General features: G+C 41.6%; 1 protein-coding gene across 26 annotated transcripts in view; it reads left to right on the forward strand.

The window, feature by feature from the left end:
• The window catches only part of CACNA2D3 (calcium voltage-gated channel auxiliary subunit alpha2delta 3), a 924,345-nt gene that overhangs the window by 155,936 nt on the left and 750,253 nt on the right, over positions 1 to 18,156 (forward strand). For all 26 annotated transcript variants that reach the window (XR_014823278.1, XR_014823270.1, XR_014823269.1 and 23 more), the window contains exon 3: positions 5,819 to 5,935. Coding sequence is in view for 3 of the 26 variants with exons in the window: in XM_084988628.1 (XP_084844754.1) it covers positions 5,819 to 5,935 (117 nt within the window). In the remaining 23 variants the exon portion in view is untranslated. The remainder of the gene's footprint in view (positions 1 to 5,818; positions 5,936 to 18,156) is intronic.

Genomic DNA, 18,156 nt, shown 5'->3' on the forward strand with positions numbered 1-18,156 from the left:
CCAGCTACTGCCCCAAGGCAGAGGGAGATTCAGAGGATGGCCAGGGGTGGCAGAGGGAAGAACATTAGCATCATCAACCACCTTGTCAGAATTTATCTTCTACATTAAAGCTTCAGTTCAGGAGGGCGTTAGTATGAAAATATGATACTTAGTAGAATCATCTGTAGCAGAAATTCCAAGAGAGGAAAGCAGGGGAGCACGAAGATTAGAAAGTGGCGTGTATGTGCAGGAACTGTTCTGGGGGCTTTCACGATCCTTACAGTAACCCTTAAGAACAGCTCTGGAAAATTGGCTTTCTGATCAAGGACATGGTGACCCAGAAGGTTAAGCAATTTCCCTAAAGTGAAACAGCCAATCAGTCCAAACTGCTGCTGTGTCTGACCATCAGACCTCTTGATATCGCTCAGGGAGCCTACTTCTCATTTTCTGACACTTCTGACTTTTTTCCAGTGCTGTCTTCCAAATCCTGGCTTCCCCAGCCTCCTGATTCCCTGTCTCCACCCAGTTTTATGTTCCTCCTTTCCAGTCTGTACACTGAGATTTTTCAGAACCACAGATCTGGCCATTGAGTCCCTTCTACCCTCAAATCCTTCAGTGGCCCTGGTTGTCTGTCTCCATACCCTCAGCCTCCTACCTAAGTCAGGATAAGGTCCAGATTCTTAATCCTAACACATTACCCTTGATGGCCTGGTCCTGTTCACTTCTTTGGCCTTGTCTTTTACTGGATATCCCCCCCTCCATACCTACTGCTCCCTCTGGCATCCTCTTGGCATCCCCCCTCTTCCAAGCCTAGTCATCCTTTAGGGATCCAACAAGATGGAGTGACTGCCTTGACCACCCCATCAGGGTACATAACCACAATGTTGCATCTTCTTTGCGGAGTCACTTATCAGAACCATCCTGACCATTAGGCCTTGAGCTTTCTCAAACTTTGCTTTGCTCATCAAACTTTGCTTTACTCATCATGTTGTGCTTGGTGCCTTGTCCCTTTCCTGGAATATCAGAGACGCAAAATAGATGTTTGTGGAACAAGCAAATGGAGTGCTAGAAACAGAGGTCCAGTCCAAACTGGCCTGAATCTTTAATCAGGCGGCTGTGTTTCTTCCACGTTTGTCTTCGCCTCCACCTTCCTTCTGAATATTGACAGGGACCTGCTGATATTTTCTGAATTCCTTCTCTCCCTGCTCAAGGATGACTATTTTTAAACAAAGCAAAGTAATTTCTAAAGCAGTCCTTAAGGCTGTAGAAAATAAAGTGTTACTGATGTCCCATTTGCGTGGGGAGGCAAACCCCAGAAGAGAAGGAGTTTGCGGTATTTTTGCTTCCAGGACTTTTGCTGCCTTAGAGAACAAGACAAATTGTAGCCCAAACATTGCTGTGGAGTAATTTATAATTAAGGCTCCAGGGCCACTTTCAAGAGTCAAGAGCTGCATCTGCTTCTCTGAGGTCAGGCTGTAAATTCATCCCCTTACAGGCCCCTTGGAGGGATAGGGACCTCTCCTGTGACATCCAGTGTGACCTGGTCACATGGCTTTTGCTCACTTGGGGGAGCCTTGTAAGCAGCTGTTGCCCTTGGTAACTGATGTTGTCATCTCCTGTTTTAGGCATTTGACGCTCTTGGAAGTCCAAGCCATTATTGGTTACAAATCAATGAAACAGGTACTAGGATGGCAGTGAAATGGGCCCTCTGAAGCAAGTTTGCAAATATTTAGACTATCCTTCCTCTCCCCCCACCCCCCTGCCAAGTTCAGAAGACCAAGCAATATCAGGTCTGACCTCACTGGGTTTAAAACTCACTCTCTAACCATTTGACTTTCAACAACTTACTAAATGTCTCTGTGCCTCAGCTCCCTATCTGCAGCATGGGCATGATACCTACCTCCCAGGGTAGCTGTGAGGATTAGACTCATTAACATGTGAAAAGCTTCGAGGGCCTTGCTGGGCCTATGGCCCAGGGAGCCTTAATTTTGCTGACTTCCTTGGGCGCTGCTGATAAAGACATGCTGCTTAACTACACAGATTCTAATTGGGGCCACATGCTCCTACAGAAATCTGTTATTAGAAGCCCATATTTTATTTTACCTATAACTGCAACTCTTAGATGTTCTCATTTCCAAAATAGTATGTTTATTATAAAAATTAGAAAATATAGGTAAGCAAAAAGTAGAAAGAAGAAAATCATTTGCAGTTGCATGGCCAGCTCTTTGGTATCTGTTCTTCTTACAGTGTTTTTGTATGCATGTATATGCATGTGTAGGCAGATTAGTAATTTAAAAGAAAAACTCACCCATGATTACTGTCTATAACCTATTGTAATATACCGTATGCTTGTTTCCCACATTCTTTTGCACAATTTGGGATGGTTCTGTGGAGTTTGTGTGCTTTTATAGTTTATGCTATCCAGTTTCTAGAGGTCAGATTGCTTGGTTTCATACATGGGTATGTTTTTAGTGTTTTTAATGGTTTTAGTGTATATCACCATTCCAAGCCGATAAGGGTTTGCAATTGATTAATGACTATCACTAGATCACTCTGTTTTTCACAATCCTTTGATTCCAGCCCAGTCTAATGTTTCCTGGTAAGAGTAAGGCATTACATTGTTCTGACCCAATTCTAACAGGCATTAACATGTCTTGGAAAGCAGGGTGTTTTTTGCTTATGGAATAATTTTCCCAGACTAGTGAGGAAGTAGTATGAGGCTTGGCTCATTGGCAAAGAGGACCTGTTGTCACATATTCTAAAGGGAGAGGGCTGAGTTTGAAAGAGGAATAGAACCAGTGAACTGCTAAGTTTGTCCCAGATCTGGGATCCTTGGCTTGGCCAGAGCTTCCTGTTGAGATTAGTTGGCTAGGTCATCACGCACAAACAGTCCTGGGAGACTGGCAGGCCTCCATGAAGTCAGCGGCTCTTTTTCATGGAGCAGACTTGCTAAGATGCAGGGAAAGTCTCATTGAGAACTTGGTGGATAGTCAGAGTTGACTAAATTGATCCCTTCTAGAAGTCTATTGGGAGAAAAACACATGTAAGTAACCCATATGACCAGAATAATAGGGCCTGATATAAAAACCAAAAGATTTAGATAATGGCTAATGGTGAAATACATTTTTTTTCCTTTATTTTAAGCCTCTAGATCACCTTTAGTTTCAGAATTACCTAAGACAGAGATTTATTTCACTGACTGTAAATATTAGACTGACATTATTTTTGTTTTGTCTTCTTGAACTTTACATTTTGGTAGTGAACCAACCTTGCATATAAGCTGACCTCGCCTTTTGGCTTTTGGAGCACATCTGGCAGGCAGCAGAGAACCCCCAGAATTTTTGGCTCCAAAGACATCATTGGCTTGCATCTGAACTTAGGGAAAGTTTCCAGTGATTGTCATTGAAGTTTTATTCATACACCAGAGGACACTGTTTGCCTGAGCCAGGCTTGGGCTGGCTGGAGTCCCACATCTCGGGCCAATCTAGTCAACCTCCCAAGGAATGGGAGGTCACCCTTACAGGTCTGTTAGACAATGCAGTTGCATTCTTACTTGTATCTTCCTTGTTTTGTAGCATTGCAGTTGTTCTGCAACAAGCTTTATTCAGAGGACTTCTGTGAGTGTCTGCTGGGGCCTGAGGGGTGACCACAAATACCTGTCCTCACGTCTTGGGCCACACAAGTTATGATGCCAGGAGAGATGAGCACAGAGTGCTCTGGAAACGTGGAGGGAAGGTGCAGTCCTCCTCATCTTAGGGAAGCAGGATACCCTTGTCGAGGAGGAGAGGAAGGCTAGAAGAAGGAATGATGGTTTTCCAAAGAAGAGAAAGACTCTCAAGATAAAACACATAAGATTTTTATGGACATTTTCAGGGAGCAGGGAGAAACATGTCCCTTACAACTCAAGCCATTATAGGACCATGCAAAGCCTCTCAGAATGTCTTATAAATGATGGAGTAGATTCTGTCTTGATCCATACTCGGGTGCTGCAGAAGAGCACTTGGTTTAATTTCATCAGGATCACCTTAATTCTGAGAAACTCTAAGCCCTGGGCTCAACCTTCAAGGCAGAGGCTCTAATGCCCAGTCCTAACATCCCTTCCTGCCTTCTGACCTCCTGCTCTGCTGGTGTCCAGTGGGCAGTGGGAGCTCACTGTGGCCAGATACCTCCAGACTCTATGGATTTCACTTTAGCCTTAGGGATTGGAGGAATCTTCACTCTACGTTTTTTTCCTTAGAGTCACTCCCTCTGTCCTTAAACTCTAATCTTGTTCTTTCAGGACACCCAGTATTATTGCCTCTAAGGACTTGGGAATCTAAGCTAGGAAGAGAAGTGTTTTTGTAAAACAAACATGCACACACACTCCCTTCCTTGGAGGCAAGGAAAGACTGAGCCCCCTCCCAGTTTATATATTTGAAGGTGAAGGAGAGGAAATGGGGACAAAAAATAAAGTTATATTTTAAAAATTATCCCACCATCACAAAGTTATCTTACCATTTCAGAAATTACTATGAAGGTCTCTAGAGCCTGGATAATATGTGAAGCCTCTTCTTTTTCCTGAGTAGAAGCTTGTGACTTATTAAAATCAATTAATATATGGCTTCATATAAATAAGCTGTTGGAAAAAAGGAGGACTTCATGTACCCCTGAAAGGGTTTCAGGCATTCTGCAGGGGTTCTTGGACCACTCAGAACAACTGGTGTAGAAAGACAAATTAACAGGGTATGTGATGGGTTTTAAATAAAAAGTTGTCTTTGAGAATTTGAGTAAACTCTGAATAAAATTAGTCCCTTATGAACAGACTAACAAATTATACTTACATAAAGCTCACATGTGAGATACATTGCTGATAGGGGATCTTAGTTCCCAGACCATATTTTGAACCCCAGCTGCAGTGTTGACAGCACTGAGTCCTAACCACTAGACCACCAGGAAACTCCCTACATGCTTTTTTTGCATGAGCTCTTTGAGAATACATAGGAAGTCCTCAGTAATTGAATTATTGAATTGCATTGAATTGAAGTGCTTAAATCCACATCAAGGACTCTAACATTACAAAATGTTTATAAGCTGTTATGCCATGGTACTTTCTTTAATTCCTACTTCATTTCAGGAGTTGGTAAGCTTTTTCTGAAAAGGACCACAGAGTGAATATTTCAGTCTTTGAGGGTCATCCAGTCTTTGTTGTGTCTACTTAACTTGATTGAATAAGTAACAAATGGGTGTGGTTTTGTCCCAATAAAGCTTTATTTATAAAAATAGGTGATGGATTGGATTTGGCCCAATGGTCATATATTGTTGACTCCTGTTGTAGCTGTGGCGTCATAGGTCTGAAACTAATTTTCCCTAAGTCCTTGGTCTTTGGCCATGAGAAAATTGAGTTAGTGATGTTCAAGGGAAAACACATGCCAAAAAAGCTGAGTTTCTTCATTTTTATTCTATGACATATCTGGAATAGTCAGTTTCTAGTGTTGTTGGCCAGGATAGCTGATGAATCTGGGGTGGTCCTCCAGAAGAATGGCTGAGTATGGCCCAGTTGGAAGTATAGAGTGCTGTTTTCAAGAACTGAAGAAGATGGATGATAGAGTTTTGTTTGGGTTATTCTTTTCCTGGGTGCTAGTTAAGCTTCAAGAGAACCAGAGCCAGTTTTCACATCTCTCTCTAGGTGGTTTCATTATTTTGAAATACAGTCCAGTGTCCCCAAATCCAACAGTGACAGCTATACTATAACTTTAAAACTTTATTTTTACTTATTCCTCTTAGGGAAATATGCTCTGACATCCTGGGCATGGTGTCTTGTGGTATCATGTGCCTTTAATGTTGCCCTCCTTCCTTACAGAAATACAAAGAATATGAGAAAGATGTTGCCATAGAAGAAATTGATGGCCTCCAACTGGTGAAAAAGCTGGCGAAGAACATGGAAGAGATGTTTCACAAGAAGTCTGAAGCAGTGAGGGTAAGTGCCTCTAGTTCCTGCTCTGTGTTGCCCAAAGACACAAAAGCGGCTGCAGGCAGTGGCATTGATGCACTCAGCTCTCAGAGATCAAAGTTGACTCAGCCATCATGTGCCCACTTTCTTAAGTCTGGTCAACTAGGATAAGCAGTTACTAGGGGCACAGTGACCCTTTTACCATATAGGGTTTAGATGCCAGTTTTCCTCTTAACAATTGTATGCCTTCAGTGGAGGTGATGCTAATGATACAGCCACAGAGGATGGCCTGTGGCTGTGTGATGAATTCATTAATTGCCAGAGTACATTCAAGGGTACATTGTGGTTGAAGTGAGCAAGTGTAAACAAATTTAAGCCATGCTTGCCAAAATATGGAATTGAAAATCTCCATGGGGTAAGTGAGTCTAGATGAAGTTGAAAGTTCTTTTTATCTCTGTTGGAGCATTACTGTAATGATAATGTTTGTCTTGACTGGCAAGAGCTCCCTGAAATTTTATATGAGCCGGAAGACTGGAACCGCAATGCACATGTATATCATTTTGGATTTCCAAGGTGGCCTCTGACTTTATTCCTTGTTGCCAACAAAACAGGGCATCTGAATTCTTAATTTAGGATGTATGGATGTTGCAATATCCTATGTTAATGCTATATTGGCACAGGATTATGGGAAAGAATTGCAATCTGAAGAGTTCTTTATTTTGAAAGTATATTTACTTAGCTTTCAGTTTTACTATCTCCAGAATCACTTTGTTACAAAAGTCCATTTCTTCCTTTAGTTTCTCTCACCATTAACTGGCCAAACCAAATTTCCACAAAGTATTTCTCTTTGGACCTGATAATCCCACACATTTTCTTCTTTCTAAAACATTTTTATACTATTTTGATTGAGGGGAGGAGGGACTGTAGTTTAGGTAAGAGCATGAGCTGGACCTGGGTTCAGTGTCTGCCTTTGTCACTTATTAAACTTCAGTCTTTTGTAAAACAGCCTTCATGAGCCTCAATTTCATCATTTGTAAAATGGGAAAAACTCACATAGGGAAGGTGAAGATAAAGTTATGGTTTTGAGACTTTAACACAGAACTTAATGCATGAACAGTGGTCAGTGAATGGTAGCTTCTGCTGCAACTGTGATTTTTTTTTTTTTTTTTTTCTTTTTAGAGCTACACCCTCGGCATATGGAGGTTGCCAGGCCAGGGGTCTAATCAGAGCTACAGCTGCCGGCCTGCACCACAGCCACAGCAATGCAGGATCCCAGCCGCTTCTGCAACCTACACTACAGCTCCCAGTAATGCCAGATCCTTAACCCACTGAGTGAGGCCAGGGATCAAACGCACAACCTCATGGTTACTAGTTGGATTCATTTCTGCTGCACCACAACAGGAATTCATACTATGATTATTAATTTAAATAAGATGAGATTTCTTGGTGGTTACTCTGAAGTCTCTTAGAAAAAAAAAGTGCTTTTATGTGCCATAGACATACTGTATTGGCAGCCAGCCTTGGGAACTGCCTGGTGGCCTCTGAGGTGAAGCAAGAGGTATTTTTCATAGACAAGGCAGCATGGTAGCCATTCAGATCTAACAATCAGAACGCTGATATAAAAAATTTAAAAAACCCACCACAATGACTATTTTCTGTTTATAAAATGAACACCCCCTTTTTTGGAACTTCTAGAATATATAGAAAAGTATCAAACAGAGAAAAAGAATCACCTTAAAGTCCCATCATCCAGCAGAAAACCAAGGCTTACCTTCTTCTGTTTTCTTCTTTCTAGTCTTTTTTTCTTTGCACTTCCCTGCGTGTACTTGTGTGTGTTTTTCTGTTTTCAAATTAGCAATTATATTGCCTGTTTGCTTTTATCTGTAGCTTTTTTTTTTCCCCCCATTTCTTTATTCCGTTAGAGTATAAGCATTTTCTTGTGTCACTGTGTTTCATGATTTTCTTGGATGGCTACATAACATTCCAATCTGTGGGGGTGTGTGTGTCATAATTGATTTGACTGTTCCTCTATATCTGGATAATTAAGTTGTTTATAAGCTTTGATACAAATAATGCTGCCATGAATCTTCTCGTAAGTTAACAATAGATCAACCAACTCAACACCTCCTATTTTATGCATACTCATTTCTCCTGCCCTGGGATGGAAATTACTATTATTCTCATTTTACGAAAGAGGAGACTGAGGCCAGAAGTTGAATCACTTTCCCGAGGTTACATGGGAGGTAGGGGATGGGCCCCCAGCACAGGGACCACTAGAGTCTACTTCCTTAATCAATTCCATGCCCTCAGCATCCTGCAGTGTATGCCCATTTCCTTAACATGAATTACCAAACACAGAGACAGTTCTGAACTGATCTTTAAGGCTTTTTATTCATACAAAAATACTCCTGTCCAAATAAGGTCGTGCTAATCCACAGTCCTTCAGCCTAAGCAAGGTCGTGCTAATCCACAGTCCTTCAGCCTAAGCGTGAGTTCACATTTTCCTGAATCCTTGAAAAAGGAATGTACATGTTTCATTTTGTTTGAAGTACTAGTAACATCATCCATTTGAGAGGGAAATGCTGTTACTGTCCCAAATTGGATTTCTTTGTGAATCACAGAATTTTGGAGTATAAAGAGACATAAATATCCTTAGGTTCTGCCTCTGCAGTTGACAGACAAGGGAGTCCTGGTGTCTGGAATTTGGAGGGGCTTGTGCATCATGCTCTCCTGTGATACAGAGGCCCAGCCAGCACCAGAACCTGGACCCAGTCACTCAGTGGCAGGTGTCCACATGGCCGGTGAGATAGGGGCTCTGGAGTAGAGAGGTTAATTCCAGATCTCAGCTCTGCCTCAAGGTGGGAGGCCAGTGAAAAAAGCTAAGTAATCTTGGTGGACTTCTTTTCCTCACTTGCTTCCCCAGAGATGTTAGGAGTTGATGTTAGGAGTTGATGATCCCTGCTTAGGTTTATTGAATTCACCGTGTACCAGGCTCTGTGCTAAGCATTTTGCATATGCCATCTCATTTCGTTCTTGCATCAATGCTGGATGAGGTGCTGTTATGACCATTGGTTTAGAGATGAGCAAACAGGCTTGGCTCTGGTCACTTGGGCAGGCTCAGTGGAGTTCCGTTGGCACCCAGGAGGTAGGATTGCAGTGCCTCTGTTTGCATCTCTGTCAAGTGTTTAGCACACTCATGGCAAACAGTAAAGATTCAGTACACGTTTGCTGTCACTGCAGGTTATAGGACCTCCGAGTTTGTGAACATGTAATACTGAGTCTTGAAGCTTCAGGAAGCCCCTGGTTGATGACAGGAGGGAACCTAATTTTGAAAACTTTTTGCTTTAAATTAGTGAAGTTAAAAAAAAAAAAGAGAGATTGATATGGCTGATGTGGTTCCTGAGAGTAGGAATTTTGTTTTGTTTTGTTTTATTTTGTTTTGTTTTTGCTCTACTTGAATTGAAATGCCCCCCAGGTAAAGGAATCCAGGATTCTCAGAACAATGTATTTTAAAACAGAGTATGAGGCCCTTTGTAAAAGCACACTTGAGATACCATAAAGTCTAGGGAAACTGGTCCAGCCGTATGTGGTTCTCCCCTGCTCCCAGTCTTTAAATAGGAAAGAGGGCTTGTACATCAACTTGGAGTTTGGTCTGGAGACAGTTACTTCATTGAGATCAGCCTGCTCCCTCTTGTGAACTGTGTGGCTCTGCTGACAATAGTCACAGACCATGTGGCATTTGGAATGAGACAAAGTGGACACTGACAGGCCTCCTGGATGTTAGTTTATGGTGGGGGAACTGTGGGTGTGACTGTTTTTCATGCTATAATGGAACCTCTCTTCTCTAATAGGAAAGGTTGCTCTTGCCTGTGGGACTTGAGATCATTTGAAGTGCAAAGACCTTAAATTCCAATTTGCTAGTGGGTTTATAGTGAAGGCATTGTTTGCCACAGTGCACTAGAATGCACCGCTGTGCAACAGGGCCCTGCCTTTCTTGTCCATGCCATCCACAGAGCAGTGATTCCCCCTTCTGTCTCTCTCTTTTTTTTTTTTTTTCTTTTTCAAGGCATACCTGTGGCATATGGAAGTTCCTGGGCTAAGGGTTGAATTGAAGCTACAGCTGCCAGCCTATACCCTAGCCACAGCAACGCCAGATCCAAGGTGCGTCTGTGATCTACACTGCAGTTTGCAGCAATGCTGGATCTTTAACCCACTGAGGAAGGCCAGGGATCAGACCCACATCCTCATGGAGACTACCTCTGGTTCTTAACCTGCTAAGCCACAATGGGAACTCTCCCTCTCAAATGGCCCAGGAAAACACCAGATCTTAGAATTTGCCCCATCTCTGTGATGCACTATGCCTAGCAGCCTCCCTCTTCTGAGCCCCCATCTCCATCCTTAGCAATTCGAGTCAGGTCGGAGGACCTACTGTCTCCCCTAGTACCTGCCTACCAATAACTGACTTACAAAGCACCAAGTGCTCCTCCACAGTGGATGGCTGAGAGGACCTAAGAGCACAGTTAAAAATTAGCTCATAAACAATTCTGATTATTAAAATTTCTGCTGATATCTATATCTATATCTATATCTATAGAGAGAGAGAGTGAGAGAGAGTATTTATGAGATTGGTGATAGCAAATCAGAGACCTGCACTAACACCATTAGTTTGCAGAGGGACGTTCAGTTACTGCTAGGGAAAAAAAAAAGAGTGATAGGGTAACCCAGTCCTTTAACATGTCTGTCATCTTTTGGCTGTTAAACAGTGTTGATCTTTTCCTCTGTGTCTTCTGGCTTGATTTCATCATTTTTTCTCCATCACTTTTCTCAGTGATTAGTCGAATCAGAGTGATTTTATCATACCCGTCCCCTATTTGAATTACTGCTCTCCACTATACAATTATCCTATCACAGAAAATCCTATTTTCTCCCCGTCAGATGTCTGAAGTAAATGTGAAACCTAAAGTGGCCTGCCCATTACATAACCTCTGTCATCTGGTGGGTAATGGACTATATGTAACTTTTTTTTTCAGGCTAGCAAATTACAGATAACCTTAGCTTCAATAATTGCTATTAACATAATGGTGCCGTCATTATGGTAGCATTTCTTCACTAATATTTTCTAGCACTTTTTAATGCCATTGGTGGTTAATAATTTTTTCAATTCTACTCGGAGGCTTGATGTAGGTTGTTTTAACATAGGGCCACATTGGTTTTTATGCAGCGATACTGCTCTTTGCCTTTGTGTATAAGAATTGCACCCAGATCATCATCTCCCAACTTCTTTGTTCAGACATATTCATGTTACCAAGTTCTTGATTAATACTGCTGAGCAATTTGTCAAGTTTTAAGTCCCTATGAATGGACAGGTAATGGAATCAATTTGTTTTTAGATCATGAACATTTCAAGGGAGATGGTTCATATGCTGTATGTGGAGGAAGTAATACATCCTCTGCCAGGTGTGCACACCCATTGGGCTGATCCTAAGTGACACCTGGAAATGCTCAGCTGTGAGTGTTTCAGAGATCATCCAAAATATTGATGGGAGGCAAATTTGACATAGCTCCTCTTTGTCTGAGCTGCTGATGGTGACAAAGACTTTTCCTTGGTTGTGGGAAGGGGGAAGGCAAGAGATGTGCACTGCACACCATTGGTGTCATGGACAAGCTGCTCCTGCCTTTCCTTTGTCATTAAAATCTGAGCATCCGCTAGAAGTAGCACAGACCAGCCGGAAGGATCATCTGAGGCTCCAGGGAATTCTGAGCAGGCACAGCTAAACATGCAGTTGAGGAGAATCTGTAAGAAGTAACTCTGAGTAACCGTGGGCATCTCTGATTAGGGAGATAGAGATAGACTTTTAGGACAGATACCAACACAATCAGGGGAAAGTAATGATCCTGTACTTTCCATGCAGTCCATATAACCCAAATGAGCAGCACTCCCTGAAAAGAGTAGATACATGAATGCAATGACATTCTCAGAGAATTTATGAGTTTATACCACTGTTCTGTAGAATGGTTTTCTATGGGTGAATTCCCCAACATGGTTTTTTGCCTTTGATTGCGTAGAGCAGCTTTGAGGTTATCACCCTGCAACCTGATTTGCACCAGTGTTACACTTCCTGTCCTCCTAGGCATTCCTGGGTTCAGGCTGGGCAGTGATCCACACAGCTTTCTCTGCCTGCCTTTACCGAGTGTAGACCCCTGCAAACTTAACACTTTTCACAGAGACAAAGACGATTATGGGATGGTACCTGTTTTGGTAGCATATTAGGCAAAACATGAAGTATTTTGTTTGCTGTTCAATTTTATTTTTCTCCTCCTATTAATTACAAGAATCTAAACAAAGAAACTTCACTTGGGACTGTGAAAAGACATAGCAAGCATGTTGCAGCCAAACTCACTATGTGAAGAGTCTGTTTTTTCCAAACTTTGGGTAAGATATTTCATACATTTTGAAAGCGCTCCGAAACTCCTTTTTTGCAAATAGACTTAATCCTGTTTCACTTATTTTCTGATTTACATTGATAAAATGATAAATCGGGCCCTTGAAAAAAATGTGTTTGGCTTAGAAATAAACATCTTTGCTTCCTGGAAAAAGCTAAGAGAGACTCGATTATGTATTAAAGGTTTTCCTCCTTCCTAAAGCTACCTGCTGTTCATTGCGGAACTGATTCCCATTATAGCTGTACTGTGGAAAGTAATTGCTGTTGTACAGTAATTCAATTTCAGTGCATTCACGCATCAGTTCACCGATAGTGGCTTATCTGAAGAAACCTGGGACTTGAAAGCTTTTTATCAAGAAATTCCACATGCAGCAAGACATTTTTCCTAGGTAACGAATATCAGTATTTGCATTTAATAAACATTTACCTTCTCAGAAAAATGGATTTTTTTTTCCCCTGAAGAAGAGATTTATGCCAATCTTCCAAAAAGCCAGAGGGTACTATTAAAGTGACTTTCTCTAGCTGTTTTTTTGACTGCTGTGTGTCTACATATGTATGACTATAAAACACATCTATGTTTTTATGTAAATATACATATACACTGAGGCATGAAAAGTAGGATACATCCAAAGAAGGCATGCTTTGTACCAAAAATATAAGCTAGAAAAAGGTCTCATATCTACAAGGACTGTCTGTGTACCATGTGAACACTTGTGGTGTAAAAACTCATCTATATCTGTAGGCATTGTGAAAATTGTTGGTGAGGAATGCTTTCAAAAGCAAACCCATTAAGTTGAAAATGAAATCAACCATTTTGTTTACAAATTTCTAAAGGAAAGATTTTTAAAACAGAACTCATTCTCCCCGTATTAAATACCCCTTGGAGTTCCCGTTGTGGCTCAGAGGAAACAAATCTGACTAGCATGCATGAGGATACAGTTTCAATCCCTGGCTTCACTCAGTGGGTTAAGGATCCAGCATTGCTGTGAGCTGGGGTGTAGGCTGGCTGCTACAGCTCTGGCTTGACCCCTAGCCTGGGAACCTCCATATGCTATGGGTGTGGCCCTAAAAAAAATAAAATGTGTCTTAGGTAGGTCATGGGGAGTCTGTGGATAGTAAGTTCAAAATGAGTGATAGAGGTCTCAGGAGTTGAGTATACCGAACATTGCTGGGATAGACTTCAGCTGTCAAGCAATGGAAGTAGCTGTGAAAGCATCTTTTTGCCTTGTATTCATTTCTGATCTCACCTCAAAATTTCCAAACTTGTTTCTTGAAAAAGGAGTAAATTTGTTTCAGGAAAAAATATGTTTTGAGTCACAAATGCACAGGAAAAGACAATTATTTTTTTGTGTTACTATATCTTGTAGCCTTTTTACCCTTCCCTCTGTCCTTCCCCCCTTCCTTCCTTCCCTCCTTCCTTTTCCTTCATTTCTTCCTTTTGTTCTTAACCTCTTTCAATTATTTCTTCTTTTTTGGCAAACTTTCAATTCTTTCTTCTTTTTTGGCATATTTTACAGAATATGCAACATTCCATATAAATGGCTAAGAAAATTTAGAATAGAAACCTCAAACCAGAAGAAACTTAAAAACACAGCAGCAATCTAGATTCACCCGTTTTGATGAGGTCAGCGAGCCATCCTTGATTAATGGTTGAGGACAAAACCGCATGGATCCACATGGTCTTGTGGGTTTCTCCCCAAATGGGGTTGGGGTTTCCTCTAATATACTTCAGATTGTGTCAACCTGAGCCTCACAGAGAGGCCCAGAAAGCTGCTTTCTGGGCCACAACGAGAGTAAGCAACTCGCCTGCCTCCTGAGGGAGATGTGCTTCCTGTAAAGAGTTGGAAGGAGAAATGTCGGGCATTTTGTATGCATCTTATCTACTGTCTCCTCAAGCCCTTTTTTTTCCATCAGTCCTATATGGGAGCTGGGTTGACTTGGTCAACTGCATCCTAGTTTTCTTGCCTGTTCTGGAGAGGTCAGTCTGTAGAAAGAGTTCTTGGGAGTTCCTGCTAAGGCTCAAGTGGAAATGAACCTGACTAGTATCCATAAGGATGCAGGTTCTATGCCTGGCCTTGCTCAGTGGGTTAAGGATCCAGCATTGCTGTGAGCTGTGATGTAAGTCATGGATGTGGCTCAAATCTCGTATTGCTGTGGCTGTGGCATAGTCCGGCAGCTGTAGTTCTCTGATTCTACCCCTAGCCTAGGAACTTTCATATACCATAGGTGTGGCCTTAAAATGACCAAGACAAAAAAAAAAGTGTTCTTCTTTGTGTGTAGAACCGCTGTGCCACATCCTCCCCAATTCATGGTTATTTGTCCCATTTTCAAATATTTGACCTAAAATCTCTCCTTTCGCAGAGCTTTGTCAAAGACTTAATGTGGGGTTTTCTATGTAGCTCACCTCACCTGCGTTGGTTTTCTTAAGTTTTATGCTTTGTTTTTACTGATTATAATGTACATGTTCACTGTACAGGAAAAAAGAATGTACAAACAATGATAAAGGAGAAATTAGAGATTATAATACCAGGAGGTTTTGAAAGGCACTTGACATCTTTCAATACCTTTTGGTTTTAAATATCTATACTTTCTAGATTTTTTTCTATTTGTGCATGTGTAGATGCGTATATGTTTATATATAGACTTCTAGAACACTGGCTTATTCTTTCATATAACCAGCTTTTTAAAAACTTTGCCATGTTGTGAACATCTTTTCATGTTAATGAATATGTTTCTGTTCTTTTCCATGACTATATAATAATCTGCTTTCTGGATGTTCCAGTCAGGCAGTTCTGTCTTGGAGAACATTGATGTTATTTACAGTGTTTCAGTACTATAAACAATAATATGATAAACTCTCTTGCAGAGATACTTTTTTCCATTTATCCAGTATATTTATTAGGGTATATTTCTAGAAGTAAAATCAAGGCTTTTGGTGTACCTTGCCAACTTGTCCTCCAGACTCCACCCACCTGCTTCTGCTCTCACCTGTGTGGTTAGAGAGGTACTATTTCTCCACTGTCTTCTCTATCATTTCACTATTATTAGTCTTTTAGTCTTGGTCAGTCTTACAAATATCTCTTTTTACTTCATTTTCTTTACTCCTATTCAGCATGGTGGGTCCTTTCTGGTTCCCTACCTTCCCTGTGCTAGAGTGTGAGGCAAATTATACAATGTCACAAAGCATGGGTGCACTGTCACAATATAGAGAAGGCCTGGGTGCCAGTCCCCCACCATCTCACAGAGAGGTATGCCTAGGCACTGGCTTGGTATATCTTTACATTTGTTTGTGTTGTCTTCAATTTCTTTCATCAATGTCTTATGGTCTTCAGAGTATAGAGGACATGCTTTCAGCTTTTCACCATTGAATATGATGTTGGCTGTATGTTTGTTTTATTTATTATTTTTTTTCTTAAGTGATTTTTATTTTTTCCATTGTAGTTGGCTTCCAGTGTTCTGTCAATTTTCTACTCTACAGCAAAGTGGCCCAGTCACACATACATATATGCATTCTTTTTCTCAACATTATCCTCCATCATGCTCCATCACAAGTGACTAGATATAGTTCCCAGTGCTATACAGCATTGTATGTTTGTTTTATATGACCTTGTTATGTTGAGGCATAATTCCTCTATACCCAGTTTTTTTGGCTGCACCTGTGGCATGTGAAAGTTCCTTGGCCAGGGACTGAACCCATGCTACAGCAGCAACCTGATCCATTTCAGTGATAATGCCAGATCTTTAACCCATTACACCACAAAGGAACTCTTGCCCACTTTGTTTTTTTATCATAAATGGATGTTGAGTTTTGTCAGAGGCTTTTTCTACATATGTTGAGATGATTATATGATTTTTATTCTTCAGTTATATTGATTGATTTGTAGATATCAAACCAAGTGGTTCTGACCCAGGCTTCTTTCCGACTACTGCCTCTGTACTGAGACCCAGAGCATCTGAGATATTGGCTGGCATGCATCCTTTAAGAGCAGAATCTCTGTTTCCTGTAACCCTTCAGCTCTCCTGTATACAAGTCTCACTGGCTGTCAGAACCAGGTGCTTTGAGGGCTTGCCTTCCTGATGTAGGACCACTGGACTGGGGAGCCCAGTGTGGGGTTCAGACTTCTCACTCCTTTGGAATAACCTTTGCACTTATGATTATCCTCCTGTTGTGGATACCCTACCTTGGGCTGTGAGTCTGAACTATACTGCATCCCCACCTCCCCTACCCATCTCATTGGGGTTCCTTCTTTGTATCTTTAGTTATGGAAAATCTTTTCTGTCAACCTTCAGGTCATTGTGGATAGTTGGTCTGTAAATAGTTGTGATTTTGGTGTGTCCTTGGGAGAAGGTGAATTCAGGGTCTTCTTACGATATCATCTTGGCCACACACCTCTTCCTTCCTCCCTCCCTCCTTTTCTTCCTTCCTTTCTTCCCATTAGGTTGGGTCTGATGAAGTAGAACTTGATTTCTGGACAGAGGAAGGAGGAGGAAATGAGTGTTGTGAGGCTATGACTGAACAGAAAAACTGTGATTTTCCTGGGTATTTTCTGTACCTGGCTCGAGGAGTCTTTATGCACAGGCTTGGTTCTACAACTAGAGTGTGTGCCTTCAGGCCTGGCACATGTTTCTGTTCATGTGGCAGGTGATAAACAGGGGCAGCTCACTATTCCCAAGAAATGGAACAAACTGATGTTATGAGCAAGTTCAAGAAGCTTTGTATAAATCAGAGAGTGATGTCATGAAGGAGAATTTGAAGTGATGCTCAGAGCAGTTGCCGAACTTTCCCCCCTCGTCTGGGCTTGAAGCTGTCCTAGCTGTACTCTGTCTGCATCAGGATACCCATCTTGAGCCTTCGTCTACCCCCATCAACATCATCTGTCACAGCTTCCTGTTTACTCCCTTTATACAATGCTTTGAAAGTTGTACTTTGGTTATCTCAGTTTTGACTTGAATATTATCAGTCTTTACCCTGGAACCACAGTGTCATGAGGGCAGGGACCATGATATCAGGTCATGCTTCCTTTTATATTTTTCAGACCCAGGTGGGGCACTTGGTAGGTGTCCTTGAATGAATGAACTGGCTACACTGGTAATAATGCTGTCATTGAGGTCAGCATCCCATGCTTGGGATAAATGTCTGGTCACCAGGATACAGGGCTTGTGAGGGTCTCCGTCATTTCCTGTGTGTTTGTGCCTGCCCTGCCCCCTGCGCTCCACCATATGATCCATTTTTCCTCTGCCTCACGTGTGAAGTTTGGATTTGGTTTATATTGTACATGGTTTATATTATGTTTCTTTATAATAAAGAAAAAGAAAAAATTCCAAAGTGAAATGTCATTTAAAATTCTATTTCCCATTTTCATTGCCTGTTTTTATTCTCCGTATACAAAATCAATTTTGAAGGACTTCCTGTCACTTTGGTCAAGACCCAGCGGAACAAGCAGCTTGGAAAAGAGGGCCTTGTGGCCAGGGAGATCCTGTGTGAAATTACAGTGCTGGCTGCTTCTGTTAACCAAGTAGCAATTACATCCCATCAGAGAGTACTTGTGGAGATCCTGGGCTTGCCCTGTGGTGCTCTGACTGCTTTGCTGGCTGCAACAGGAAGAACAAGGTGTCTGCAGATGGATGACATGCAGGACAATTTGAAGCAAAGTATATGGGTCAGGGTTGGGGGGAGCCAGACACAGCAATGTCACATCAAAAATGTTCTGATTTTCCAGAGCATTACATGATTGTTTCTACAAACCAGACTGGATAGAAAATAATGTGACTTAATTTATACCTAGGCAAGGTGAAAGAAATCTT

This window comes from Sus scrofa, chromosome 13, assembly GCF_054392235.1.
Source record: "Sus scrofa isolate SSC_HxYL_T2T_F1_AM1 chromosome 13, Sscrofa_HxYL_maternal_Yorkshire_Landrace_v2.0, whole genome shotgun sequence".
Taxonomy (NCBI): Eukaryota; Metazoa; Chordata; class Mammalia; order Artiodactyla; family Suidae; genus Sus; species Sus scrofa.